General features: G+C 52.3%; 2 protein-coding genes across 3 annotated transcripts in view; one reads left to right on the plus strand and one right to left on the minus strand.

Annotated features, from left to right (window-relative positions):
- The window catches only part of PHAF1 (phagosome assembly factor 1), a 33,464-nt gene extending 26,059 nt beyond the window's left edge, over positions 1 to 7,405 (plus strand). Inside the window, exons 9-16 of the mRNA XM_047790811.1 lie at positions 1,519 to 1,652; positions 2,032 to 2,115; positions 3,848 to 3,930; positions 4,339 to 4,382; positions 5,017 to 5,060; positions 5,213 to 5,271; positions 5,894 to 5,966; positions 6,564 to 7,405. Coding sequence (XP_047646767.1) covers positions 1,519 to 1,652; positions 2,032 to 2,115; positions 3,848 to 3,930; positions 4,339 to 4,382; positions 5,017 to 5,060; positions 5,213 to 5,271; positions 5,894 to 5,966; positions 6,564 to 6,650 — 608 coding nt within the window. The 3' untranslated portion in view covers positions 6,651 to 7,405. The remainder of the gene's footprint in view (positions 1 to 1,518; positions 1,653 to 2,031; positions 2,116 to 3,847; positions 3,931 to 4,338; positions 4,383 to 5,016; positions 5,061 to 5,212; positions 5,272 to 5,893; positions 5,967 to 6,563) is intronic.
- A 1,404-nt stretch (positions 7,406 to 8,809) lies between these two features.
- Positions 8,810 to 11,145, minus strand: B3GNT9 (UDP-GlcNAc:betaGal beta-1,3-N-acetylglucosaminyltransferase 9). Of its 2 annotated transcripts, none has more exons than XM_047793615.1 (2): positions 10,977 to 11,145; positions 8,810 to 10,678 (listed from the first exon to the last, which is right to left on the minus strand). In XM_047793615.1, the coding sequence occupies exon 2, from the start codon at positions 10,650 to 10,652 to the stop codon at positions 9,429 to 9,431; it is 1,224 nt and encodes a 407-aa protein (XP_047649571.1). In that variant the 5' UTR covers positions 10,653 to 10,678; positions 10,977 to 11,145; the 3' UTR covers positions 8,810 to 9,428. The 2 variants fall into 2 exon arrangements, with proteins under 2 accessions (XP_047649571.1, XP_047649572.1); XM_047793616.1 differs by having other exon boundaries at positions 10,973 to 11,145.
- Positions 11,146 to 12,759: the final 1,614 nt, after the last annotated feature.

The raw sequence follows: 12,759 nt of genomic DNA on the forward strand, positions 1-12,759 counted from the left end.
GTACCAGGAATCGCAATCCTCAGATTCTTGGCTTCTTTTTTTATTTTGGGCAAAACACTTTTGTCTTCCTATCCACAGAATGGGGGAATTTTTACTGTTGGTGTGTCTCTTGCTATTCCACAAGCACTTCTATGTATATGTGTTTAACTGGAAACATTTCTGAAATGTATTAGACAAAGTCAGGGTTGGTTTTTTTAGGTTTTTTTTTTTTTTTTGTCTTTTTAGGGCCACACCCGAGGCATATGGAAGCTCCCAGGCTAGCAATCAAATCAGAGCTGCAGCTGCTGGCCTACACCACAGCTCACAGCAATGCCAGATCTGCGACCCATACCTAAGCTCACGGCAATATGGGATCCTTAACCCACTGAGCAAGGTCAGGAATCAAATCTGCATCCTCATGGATACTAGTCAGGTTTGTTACAGCTGAGCCACAACAGGAGCTCCCAAAGTTGGGATTTAAGGATTCTTCCCAGAGGTCTCACTGTGGCACAACAGGATATGTGGTATCTTAGGAGTGCTGGGGCGTAGGTTCAATCCCCGGCCTGGAACAATGGGTTATGGATTCTGCATTGTCCCACCTGTGGCTTTGGTCACAACTGCGGCTGTGGTCTGATCCTTTTGTGTGTTAGTAGGTCTGGTGTTTGTGGAATTAGGGAGTAATTAAGTTAATGGGTGCTTTGCTTTTGGCTCTTTTATAGAGTTATCTTCAGGTCCGGTCTCTAGTTGGGGGTTACCATTGAGAAGTACTTCTTTTTGTTGTTGTTGTTTTTGTTTGTTTTTGTCTTTTTAGGGCTGCACCCACAGCAATATGGAAGCTAGGGGTCGAATTGGAGCTACAGCTGCCGGCCTATGCCACAGCCACAGAAACGCCTGATCCGAGCCATGTCTGTGACCTACAGCACGGCTAATGGCAACGCCAGATTCTCAACCCACTGAGTAAGGCCAGGGATTGAACCCGAGTCCTCATGGATTCAAGTCCGATTCATTACTGCTGAGGCACAACGGGAGCTCCCTGAGAAGTACTTCTTAACATCAATCCTTGTATCTTGTCGGGACCTGGAAAGTGGCTAGAGATAATAATAGCACCCTTTTATACACTTCAGTAGCATCTGTGCTCCTGTTTATTTTACCACAGTTGTGTTATGGTCTGATTGGAATTTTTACGCCATAAGCTCCAGCGTGGGCAGAGACTGCACCTGTTTTGCTCACCATTGTTAACTGAGCATCTAGCAAAGTGTCCAACCCCATGGTAAATATTTGGTGAGCCACTGAGTGTCATTTCCAGAGTTTCATGTTATTTTTATGGTATTGAATGAGTCTCTGACATTATTTTGAGTAGATAGTGATCTTTTGTAGCATCTCAAGTCCTTGTGACCTTATTTCTGCTTGCATGCAGTCTTGCCCCTAGGTGGACCTGATGATGCAACATGCAACCACTGGTCTCGCTGGGGCTCCTAGGACCCTGGGCTGAGGGCTAGCAGGCCCTGATTGGGACCATTCCTACCTTGTTCCCTGCAGGTTGTGGACCTGGCCTATTAGCAGATGCCAAGATGCGGGTATTTGAACGCTCAGTGTATTTTGGTGATTCCTGCCAAGATGTTCTTAGCATGCTTGGCTCTCCACACAAAGTGTTCTACAAGTCAGAAGACAAGGTAGGAGAAATGTGTTTGTAAAATGAATAGGTGTTCTCACTATTTTTTAAAATTTGCATTAACTTAATAATTGAGTAAATATAAAATATTTGCTATTTTCCCATAGAACCTGGTCTATTAATGTTGATGGAGAAGTAAATTAACAGCTCTTTTCTGAGCCTTGTTGGTCAAATGGTTCTGCCTTTCCTTGGGGACCAGGGCCCAGTCTGTAGTCACCCAAAGCCAGCTGGGTTGTTTGGCACCAGCATATGGGATTCCCACACTCTTGCTTACCCCACAGATTAATGTTATACAAGAAACACAGTGTGTAGATTCATTTAATCTAAGAATTGTATTCAGGAGTTGGATTTTAATTCATGGTAATTTTTTTCCCCAACAGATGAAGATTCATTCTCCTTCTCCTCATAAGCAAGTTCCATCCAAGTGCAATGACTACTTTTTTAACTACTTCACTCTTGGAGTGGTAAGTTGTGATTGCTTAGAGAGCATTCCATTTCTGTGGGGGTGAACAGTGCACCTGGGCACACCTGTGTGTCCACACACAGCTATAACCTACTCCAGCTGCCTTTACCAGTGCCATCTTGCATTGGCATTGGTACCCCAAAGTAGGCCTTTCTGGTCACCAAAATTGCTGAGAAACAATACACGAGTTCCCGAGTATATCTTGACTTCTCTTCTGAGAGAGACATGTCCCACAAGTAGAGGCGACAGAATCATTCAAGTTAAGTTTTGGGAACTGCTGTTTTGTAAAATATAGGAATCTCTTCTTCAGCCACAAAACAAGGATACGAAAAGGCCTTAAAGACTGGGCGTGTGCTTACCTATTTTTAGGGGATCACGCACAATGCATTGCTGCAGCCCGATGCCTCTGTACCTAATGTGCTGAATGGAGCTGTGGCCACCATCAGTGCTGACAGTCCAGCTGGTAGTTGTGATGCGTGTGAGAGAAATGACTGTGTGAACATGCACCAGCGGAATACATCTCAGAGGTCAGGGCTGGCCTGGATCTTGGGTCTTCAGACCTTTCAGCTTTCTAGGACCTGAGGTCCTGAAGCAGAAAAGAAAGAATCTACTTCAGAGAGGAATGAAGGAGGGGGACTGGGTCTGCCAATGTGGAAAAGACTAAAGAGGCACCAGGAGTAGTGGGGGAGTGGCACTGGGATCATAAAATCTTGAGGTTAGGATGATGGCAGGAGGGGATGGCAACATTATAAGCTAGACCTCTTTGAGTTCAAGGACCAACTTGATGATGAGCATTAGGAAAGATGGAGTGAATGGACCAGCCCTAATAGGACATGTTATACCTTTTTTTTTTTTTTTTTTTTAATGCTTTTTAGGGTAACACTCGTGGCATACGGAGGTTCCCAGGCTAGGGGTCTAGTTGGAGCTACAGCTGCCGGCCTACACCACAGCCACAGCGACACAGGATCCAAGCTGCATCTATGACCTACATCACAGCTTCTGGCAACACCTGATCCTTAACAGAGCGAGGCCAGGGATCAAACCCGCAACCTCATGGTTCCTAGTCAGATTCGTTTCCACTGCACCACCGCGGGAACTCCAAGACATGTTGCAGCTATCAGTGGAGGAGTGGAGTCAGGGGTAACCCTGGAGTCACAGACGTGACCAGCTGGCAGGAGACAAAGCTAAGAAGGGTGTGGTGGGGTGTGAGGAAGTGTTCAATAGGCTATGTCATATCCAGATCTGAGTCCTGGCTAGAAGCTGGAACTTCAGTTCTGGGGGTTGCTGACTCCCACAGAGAGGGCCTATGGAAGCCGAAAGGGTCGGCAAGTCAAGGCATTCAGGATAGCCAGGTACCTTGAGCCCCTTGAGAGTCAGGGGGCCCCTGAATCTTCTCGGTAGCCTTTAAGCCAAAAATCTATGCTTGGTTAGGTTTTTAATCAGGCACCTTTTGTCCAGAAAGATCTCCCTGATCGTGTCCTCAAGCAGTGGGAGCTGTAGCACTTTGTACCTGTTGGTCCCACTGGTACACGGTTTGGAATGGGGAAGCCTGGTTGGATGTGTGTCATCATCCTGTCACATGCGGCCTCCGCTGTTCCCTGGACTGTTATTTGGGAGAAAGCATGGGCATCCCCATTGTGGAGTAGGTGTCTCCAAGTTGGACATGCCCTCAAAAAGCCCCTGCCCTGCCTCAGTAACCTTCCCCACTTGGGCATCCTTCTTTTCTATCCCAGGACATCCTCTTTGATGCGAATACACACAAAGTGAAGAAGTTTGTCCTACACACCAATTACCCTGGACATTATAATTTTAATATGTGAGTATACCTCTTCCTGCCCCTCCAGGCAAGAGAGTTCATCACTTTGGATGTTTGCTGTTTCATGGAAAGTGAACATTTCCTGAGTGTTCGCTCTGTTCCTGGTATAGTGTCCCATGACCTTCTATCTCTCCATTTACACCCATTTTACAAATAGGAAGATGGGTTCAGAAAACTTAGCCTCTTAGCCAGGGTGATAGGGTCATCAGACCCTGAAGCTATGCACTTTTCTATTTGACTCAACTGCCCAAGTCCGGCCTCTCTCAGTGAACACTGTGTTGGTCCCAGAGCTGGGGCTTTGGGCAAGTGTGCTTGATTCTGTTTTTCCTGGGGTGCAGGGTTGCAATGTGGGGGTGATCAGTCCTCCCAGGGGAGGCCAGCCTTTACCTATCTGCCTTCTCTCTCTAGTTATCACCGCTGTGAGTTCAAGATCCCACTAACCATAAAGAGAGGTGAGTCCTCAGTGTCCTCAGGGTAAGGAAAAGGTGGGTTTTTAAAATTGTATTTATTTGTTTGTTTGTTTTTGGTCTTTTTAGGCCCACACCTACAGCACACGGAAGTTCCCAGGCTTGGGGTCAAATAGGAGCTACAGCTGCCGGCCTACACCACAACCACAGCAATGCAGGATCTGAGCCGCTTCTGCAACCTACACCATAGCTCAGGGCATTGCCGGATCCCCAACCCACTGATTGAGGCCAGGGATTGAACCTGCATCCTCATGGATACCAGTCAAGTTTGTTAAAGGAAAGGTTTTAGAGTCAGTCTCGCACCGTGAGAAGAGATGGCGATCCAAGCAGAGAGAGTGGTTGGGTTTGTGGCGTCTTTGCCCATCTGCTTCTGCCTGTAGCCTCAGCAACTCTGGGTTGGTCTCTCTGTTTTGGGGGCCACATTGTTCTTGATCTGTAGTCTCTTGGAGGCCTTCAAGGTCTTATCCTGTGACTGTGGGATTGCTCATTTCCCAACTTCAATCCCAGTCATAGGATGGCTAGGGCTGAGGTTACAGGTGGGCTCAGCCATCTATCTGAGCAGGTGTCTGAACTAAATCCAGGCCGGGCCAACTACCAGCCACCCTGTGTTCTCTTTCAGAAAACACAGATGGTCAGACAGAAACATGCACAACCTACAGTAAGGTAAGCTCCTATTTTCCCACCTAACACAGTCTGAAAATGAGGTTGGCATGAGCCTGTCAGCAGTCTGGATCCCCTCGTCCTTTGGACCAGCCATTGATTCCAAGTGCGGTTGGATCCCTGCTAATCCCCTGCCACTCCCACCCCTCTTACAGTGGGACAACATCCAGGAGCTCCTAGGCCACCCTGTGGAGAAGCCTGTTGTCCTGCACAGGTGAGTGAAAAGTTGCTGCCTCTGACCACCCCATCTAGATCTTCATAGCCTAGAAGGCCTAGGGAAGCCTAGCAGTAGATGTGGCTTAAATATGACAGAAATTTCTGGTCTTGCCACCAACATGCTTCCTGCGTGTTAGGACTGGGCCAACTGTTCTGCATGTTTACTTACACCAGAGAGGCTGCCCCATGGGGACAGCTAACCTCCCACCCCCCACCCCCACCTACCTCCAGGTATGGGGACCTTTTCACCTCTATTCAGAAAGGGAGGCAGTTTTGACTAGCTGTCCTGGGCTCTTTTTTCCCCCATCAAAATGGCTATGCCTGCTGTAGTTCACAGCCTAGTACCCGGTTGCCATGCTGTCTGAGGCTCCCTCTCCCTCCTGACTTTGCACCACTCCAGTCCAGTTGCGTAATAACTTTCTGTGCCAACTGGACTACATAGGATCCAGAGCTTGAATGAGATCAGTCACTCTGCTTGGGACCTCAAAGGCCTGTGTGTGAAGTAGGCACTCATAGCCATGAGGGACTACTGGCTAATAGCCCCCATCCCAAAGGGACTGGATGTCCCACCTGGCCTTGGCCTCTGTCTCCCTCTCTAATTCTGGCTTCCCTGGCCTCAGGTCCTCCTCCCCAAACAACACCAATCCATTTGGCTCCACCTTCTGCTTTGGTCTTCAGCGGATGATCTTTGAGGTAAGTCCTGTGAGGGGCCAGTGGTTATGGCAGGGACAGGCAGGAGATAGAGGAGGGCCTGAGGAAGCTTAATCCCACAAGGTGAGGGGAAATGGGGGTCCCACGTTTATATCTAAAAATGTGAGTACAATAGGAAAGGGAACCACAGGGCAACGGGGACTCAGTCCTGGGGTGTTGGGGGCCTTTAAATGCCATATGAATGAGCATGCTATGAGGTGATTGGCCGTGGAGGGCCCACTGGTTTGGGGGAAGAATGGCCTGCCCTGTTGTTGTCCCATCTGGATGCCATACCTTCAGCAGGTCCCTGGGGGTTCCAGCACTGGACACATGGTTGTGGTGACGTTTATGTACCCTAGAGGAACAGACAGGCGGGGGTAGAGATGACCCCTAGCATAATTTGGGGGATGTTCGTGAGTCAACCCAGTCCTGTGTGCAGGTGTATTGCACACACAACCTCCAACCTCTCTGCACAGGAGCTGCCTTCTCTGTGGTCACAGCCCAGTACTGTTCCCACTGGTGGTTTTTAGGGGTCTTGTTGCCTGCTCTGCTTGTATCCCCTCAGCGACTCCTTGACTTGCTGTCTTCTTCTCACATCAGGTCATGCAGAACAACCACATTGCCTCCGTGACCCTTTATGGCCCCCCCAGGCCTGGTGCCCACCTGAGAACCGCAGAGCTCCCTTAGGGACATGACCACCCATGTCCATCTGCCCCATGGAACTTTGCATCGCATCCTGTTCAGCGGGCCTCCCTGTGCCACCTTGTGGGTTTCCTTGGACACCTTGCCAGTGTGGAAGGGCTGTTGTGATGTTTTGCAGTGGGGCTCAGGCTGGGTGCTCTGCCATGGGCGAGAGACCCAAACGTTCCTCTGTCCATTCTCAGCCTGCTGGTGCCAACAGGAACACAGACTGCAGAGAGAAGCACAAACTCTGAGCCTTGATACTGGGACCCAGGAGCCTCTGGACTAACACATAGGGAGGCAGGGTTTTCTCTCCCCTGTCCCACATACATTGGGAAAACTTGGGGCGCTTACTGTGGCTAAGGAGACAGGAACAAACAGGACAAGGATAGGTACCTGCCTTTGGCACAGCATTGCCACATGACCGTTAAGCAGGTAGCATGTCCTTATTACTTCATTGCGACTTTTGCACTACATCCACTTGAGTTACTTGATGAAGCTGGCTGCGTGGCCAAGGTGGCCCACCTGCCCTCCCCTGTTCCTTTCTTGCACGCGCTCCCTGCCAGGCCCAGTAGGCACACCCAACTGGTTGAAACACAACTTTCTACCATCAAGGTACGTACCCAGGCCCGGTTCCCACCCTTCTTGGAGCCAGCCTCTAAGGTCACCTGTGCCCCCACTCTGCCCCAACCTGGCTGGCAGGGCTGCATGTTTCCATCCTGTTTGCCTCTTTTATTTAATGCCAAAGTTTTCGCCAAAGACATCTTCGTCCTTTTGTTGTGTTTCAGCATTCTGTTCTGCACTGTGGGCTTGGCTCCCCTGGCTGGCCCACTGATGGCTCAAGGCCTCTGGGGCTCGAGGAGGGCTGGGCTGCTCAGTCTCTTCTTGGGATTTGCTGAAGAAAGTAGCATATGGAGTTCCCATCACGGTGCAGCGGAAAGGAATCCGACTAGGAACCATGAGGTTGCGGGTTCCACCCCTGGCCTTGCTCAGTGGGTTAAGGATCCGGTGTTGCTGTGAGCTGTGGTGTATGTAGGTCACAGACGCAGCTCGCATCTGGCATTGCTGTGGCTGTGGTGTAGGCCAGCAGCTGTAGCTCTGATTAGACCACTAGCCTGGGAACCTCCATATGCTGCGGGTGCGGCCCCAAAAAAGAAAAAAAGAAATTAAAAAGAAAGTAGCATATGTGCTTTAAGAATATTAATCCTTTTGAAAAGAATTGAGAAGAGAAATGTATAATTTTATCCCATTTTTAATATTTTGGTCTAGTAACTTGTGATACATAGATGACAATTTTGTGAGTTTTTCAGATGTGTGTACAGATTTTTGTAAATACGACTCTTTTGTAATTAACTCATGTACAGCCTCATCCTGTATAGTTTAACAATGAACGTGCAGGGGACCTGCCCCAGGCTTCTTTGTGGTGCCTGGCCCTACAACCAGGCTTGTGTGACGTTCCCATGACTTTGTGACTGATTGGTGTGTCTTCCCATGTGGACTATGGCCTGGCCAGAGACCCACCCCCGCACTCCCTTCCGTGGGGCAGCCAGGACTGTTCCTGTCCTCCTAGAATGGGGGAGCCTTCTTCATTGCCCTGCCTATACCCCTTCTCCAATAAAGACCTAAGCCCCCAGCAGCAGCTCACCATGTGCTGTTGCCGAGATGTTTGTACTAAAATAAGCATGGAGGTGTTGATTTTTTTTTTTTTTTTTTTTTGAGAAAGGGAGTGGTTGAAGAATATGGGAAAATGTACAGCACAGCATTCTTAGAAGAGGTTCCTTGGCTCCTCTGAGGAGTGCAGGGCAGCACAGGCTCCAGCAGGAGACTGGCATTGTGTAGGTGAAGAATTTTTTCCCTCAGTAGCTGGAAGAGTAGGTAGGACAATGTGCAAAGTCCCTTTGTGCCTCCATCCCTGATGTTCCAGCTAGTCCAGGGCTCAGAAGGATTTGGTCCCAGGAAAGTAGGCATTAGAACATCTAAAGATCTAGACAGGGAGTTCCCGTTGTGGCTCAGAGAGTTAAACCCGACTAGTAGCCATGAGGATGTGGATTCGATCCCTGGTCTCACTCAGTGGATTAAGGATCTAGTATTGCTGCAAGCTGCGGTGTGGGTGGCCAAGATCTGCTGTTGGTGTGGCTGTGGTTTAGATCATCAGCTGCACCTCTGATTTGACTCCTGGTGGGGAAACTTCCATATGCTTCAGGTGCAGCTGTAAAAAGAAAAGAAAAAAATAATAAAGACCTGGACAGGTATACAAATCCAATTTGGAGGTGCAGGTTTGAGGCAAAAACAACTGCTTTCAGATTGAGCTATGGCAGAATGCTTGCCAGTTCCATGAAGACTGAAGCCAGACTCCTACCCCTCCATGTGGGGTCCAGCCTTGAGGGAGACCTACATTTGTCAGCATTACCCTAGCAGTTCCAAACTAAGGAGTCTGGTCCCATTCCATGAGCCTCTGCCACCACCACCCCACCCCCAATACACACATCCCTAGTAGGAGGACCAAACATGTTCACCTGCTTGGCAAAGAGCCTGGTGTTCCGCCGTCTCAGCCCTGGCTATCTCCAAAAGCCACCATTAGATTGGTTCCAGGTCACCTTCCAGCAAGGTGGGCCAGCAGGAACCAAATGCATTCCCTGGCACATCGTGGAGGCAGACGCCTGGATGCCCTTTCTAGGGAAGAACCGCATAGACCACTAAACGGCCTGGGAAACCTACCCTTCAAACTACCTCCCACTTTGTACTGGGTCTGAATGAGCGGAGTGAGGAGCTATATGATAGGTGCTAGGGGCCCCACTGGAAGGGGCCAGCAGCAACAGGCCATGGACGCGCACAGGCTGGCCCATGCGGCCCATGCAGCAAGTGCCACATAAGCCAGATGTCAGCAGCCGAAAGCCCGTGCACTACAACCAGCTCGCGGTAAAAGCAGGGATCGAAGGTGCGTAGGTGCGGGGCGGCTGAAGGTCGAGGGATACCAAAGGTTCGGAAAGCAGGGTGAGGCTCAGGCGTGAGACGCAGTCGCTGCAGACACATTCCCAGAAAGACATCGTCGATGGGGAAGAGCTCAACCTGCGCGCAGGCGCCGGCCAAGCGGTGCAGCGTGGCTCCAGAGAGCACGAAGCCACCGCCGCCTGCGTAGGCCGGATACGCCTGCAGGCCGTATACAGCCTCAGGGATGTAGTACTTGCTGGTCCGCCGGCGGATTGGCCGCGCCTGCACGATCACATCACCTGCAAGCAGATCCTGCGCCGGGTCCCGCGGCGCCAGGAACTCCAGCAGATTTCCCACGTGCACAAACACGTCGGAGTCGCCCTTAAAAACGAAGCGCACGTCGGGGCAGTAGGCGGAGGCCCAGGCCAGAAAGTGGATCTCCTTGAGCGTTAGGTTGAAGAAAGTGTCGTCGAAGGCCCAGAGCAGGATGTCTGCGTATGCGCGGCTCTCGGCACGCAACATAGCGCTCCAGTGCGTTCGAGTGCCCGCCCCCTCCGCGTCTGCTGCGTCTGCCCCGTCCGCGCCTGCGGCCCTGGGCACGCCCAGCAAGAACACCCGGCGCACGAGCGCCCCCTGCACACGACCCTCAGCACCCCATGTCTGGCGCACGGCTTGGCGCCGCTCGAAGTCCGCCGCCACTGACTTGACGGCGATGAGCAGGTCAGGTCCGTCAGCAGGTACGCCATTTCCTCGGCACTTGTGTGGCTGGTTAATGAGCAGAGGGAAGCGCCGCTGGTCCTTGGCACGTAGATAGCGGCCAAAGTCAAAGGGTCCCGTGGGTGTGGGCGTGGGCGGCTCCGGCGTGTCCCCTTCATAGACCGGCGGGGCCGCGCCCGTGTCCGGCGCCTCAAACACTCGGACCCCCGGGGTGGGCCCTGGCGCCGCCACTCCTTCAGCTCGCGGCGCACTCGTTGTCTGGGCCGAGCCATCGCGCTGCGCATAAAGCAGGAGGCCGAGGGCGGCGCCGAGGAGCAGCGTGATAGATGCTTCTCCACGTAGGCGCAGCCTCCGCCTCATGTCCGCGTGGCCGGCGCCCGCGCCCCCTGCGGAGAAACTGAGTCAGGGGTTCACGACACCGAGGGGAGGGGGTCTGAAGGCCACACGCCGGGGGTCTCCGGCTACCGACCGTTCATCTCCCTCCGGTGACCTCCTCCTTTGGGCCCTGTCCCCCCACCTGGATGGGTACTCTGCAAGGGCAAGAAGTGACTCCTAGTAGCCGACTCCCACCCCCTCAGCTCCGGCCCAGGACGGTGCCCCAAAGTCGGGGCAGGGAGACGCAGAACCGCGGCCCCACCCCTTTCCCGCGCAGAGGCCAAATCCCTTCTACCCATCCCTACCCACCACGGCGATCCTTGGGATCCTGACACACGTTCGGCCCTTGGGAGCAGCTTGGCCCCGGATGCCGGGGCCTCCGGGGCTCAGCGCAGGGTCCCAAGGGCGGCCATGGACGGGGCCTGGGCCAAATGCAACGTTGGCAGGAAGGGGGGGACTGAGGCTGCTGCCACGTGACCCTACAGCTGTACGCGCCCGGACATCTGGAGCTCAGCTCCGCCCTGGCGCCGCCCGAGTGAGCGCTCTCTCCGAGTGGGGACTAACTCTGAGAGGGATCCTCACCGCCATCTCTTTCTGGGTAAACTAAAAGGCATTGGTTCTGATCTCCATCCAGGCTCACAATCCCCAAATCTGGGGAACGGGAAGAAGCATTAGCCAGCCTTTGTGGTTAGTTTCCCCACCCCTGCTTCCCCAGAGCTGGGTAGGGGCTGGCCTGGCCTCAACCCCAGGGTATGCCAGCTGGAAATCCCTGGGGCCCAGTGTCTTTGGCATCGACCTGGCCCCTTCCAGCCCATCCTTGGATGCACCACTCCAGCTTACTAGGCCCTGGTTCCACAAGACAGGATCCAGATGGGGACGCTGCCCCTTAGGGAGTTAAGTGACTTGCCCAGGATCATACATGCAGAAAGTTAGAGCACTGCCCCAGGTTTTCTGGAATTTAGTCCAGGACTCTTTCCTCTGTCCTCCCTTGTTGTCCCTCTCCCTAACCATCCACTAGGATACAGGACAGGAGGCCAACCCTATATGCTTTAACTTTCCAGATGAGCGCTTCAGTCTGTCTCCCCAGAGGCAGTTCTGAGTCCCCTACCCCCTAGTGCCCGAGGCCAACATAGTCTCCTGCGGGTAGGAAAAAACAAGCCTGGGCCCACTGCAGGCCAGGTAGGCCAGTTTGTGAGACTCCTGAAGTAGGCCAGTGAGCAAAGGGTTTAATCTGGACCCAGGAAGACAGAGAGGTGCTCTGGAGATTGAGGGTCCAGGCCTTACCCAGTTCTCATGCCACTTCTCTCTTCCTGGAACTCAGAGCCCATGCACTGGAGTGGACAACCCCCACCTCCCACTTTGCCCCAGACCTTTTTTTTTTTTTTTTTGTCTTTTTGCCTTTTCTAGGGCCGCTTCCCACGGCATATGGAGGTTCCCAGGCTAGGGGTCTAATCAGAGCTGTAGCCGCTTGTTCTACACCAGAGCCACAGCAACTTGGGATCCGAGCCTCGAGCCGCATCTGCGACCTGCACCACAGCTCACAGAAGAGCTGGATCCTTAGCCCACTGAGCAAGGCCAGGGACCTAACCTGCAACCTCACGGTTCCTAGTTGGATTCGTTAACCACTGTGCCACAATGGGAACTCGCCTGCCCCAGAACTTCTGAGGGCAGACTACAGGAGCTGGCACTGCTGCCCAATGCCACCCTCTTTCCAGTGGCTATGACTGCTCCTTCTGACTTCTTCCCCCCAGTGTTCTCCCTTACAGAGTAAACCCTCCATTCTGAGCCTCACTCTCCTGTTCATAGACTTCTCAGGAGTCCTCTACTGCTTCTCCCTCTGGCTTCAGTTTGTCCCCACCATGTCCCAGAAACAACCCCCACCTGTTAGCCTTTGCCTTGACTCTTCAGCCTTGGGGGATGGCAGCCTCCATCACAGCAGGCATGAATTCCCCTGGCTTTCAAATCTAGGTTTCCTCCCTCCTCTTTGGGCTGCTCTTTTATTGGTCTTTGGGACCTCCCCTTGGGCACCCACTCCCACCTGTACGGTTCTAAATCCTTAGCCTTGACCCTCTCCTGAACTTAAAACCATAGG

This window comes from Phacochoerus africanus, chromosome 8 (assembly GCF_016906955.1).
Source record: "Phacochoerus africanus isolate WHEZ1 chromosome 8, ROS_Pafr_v1, whole genome shotgun sequence".
NCBI lineage: Eukaryota > Metazoa > Chordata > Mammalia > Artiodactyla > Suidae > Phacochoerus > Phacochoerus africanus.

Bases quoted from the DNA above. Each gene is read 5' to 3' on its own strand.
- B3GNT9 (XM_047793615.1), bottom strand. From the start codon at position 10,652: ATGAGGCGGAGGCTGCGCCTACGTGGAGAAGCATCTATCACGCTGCTC.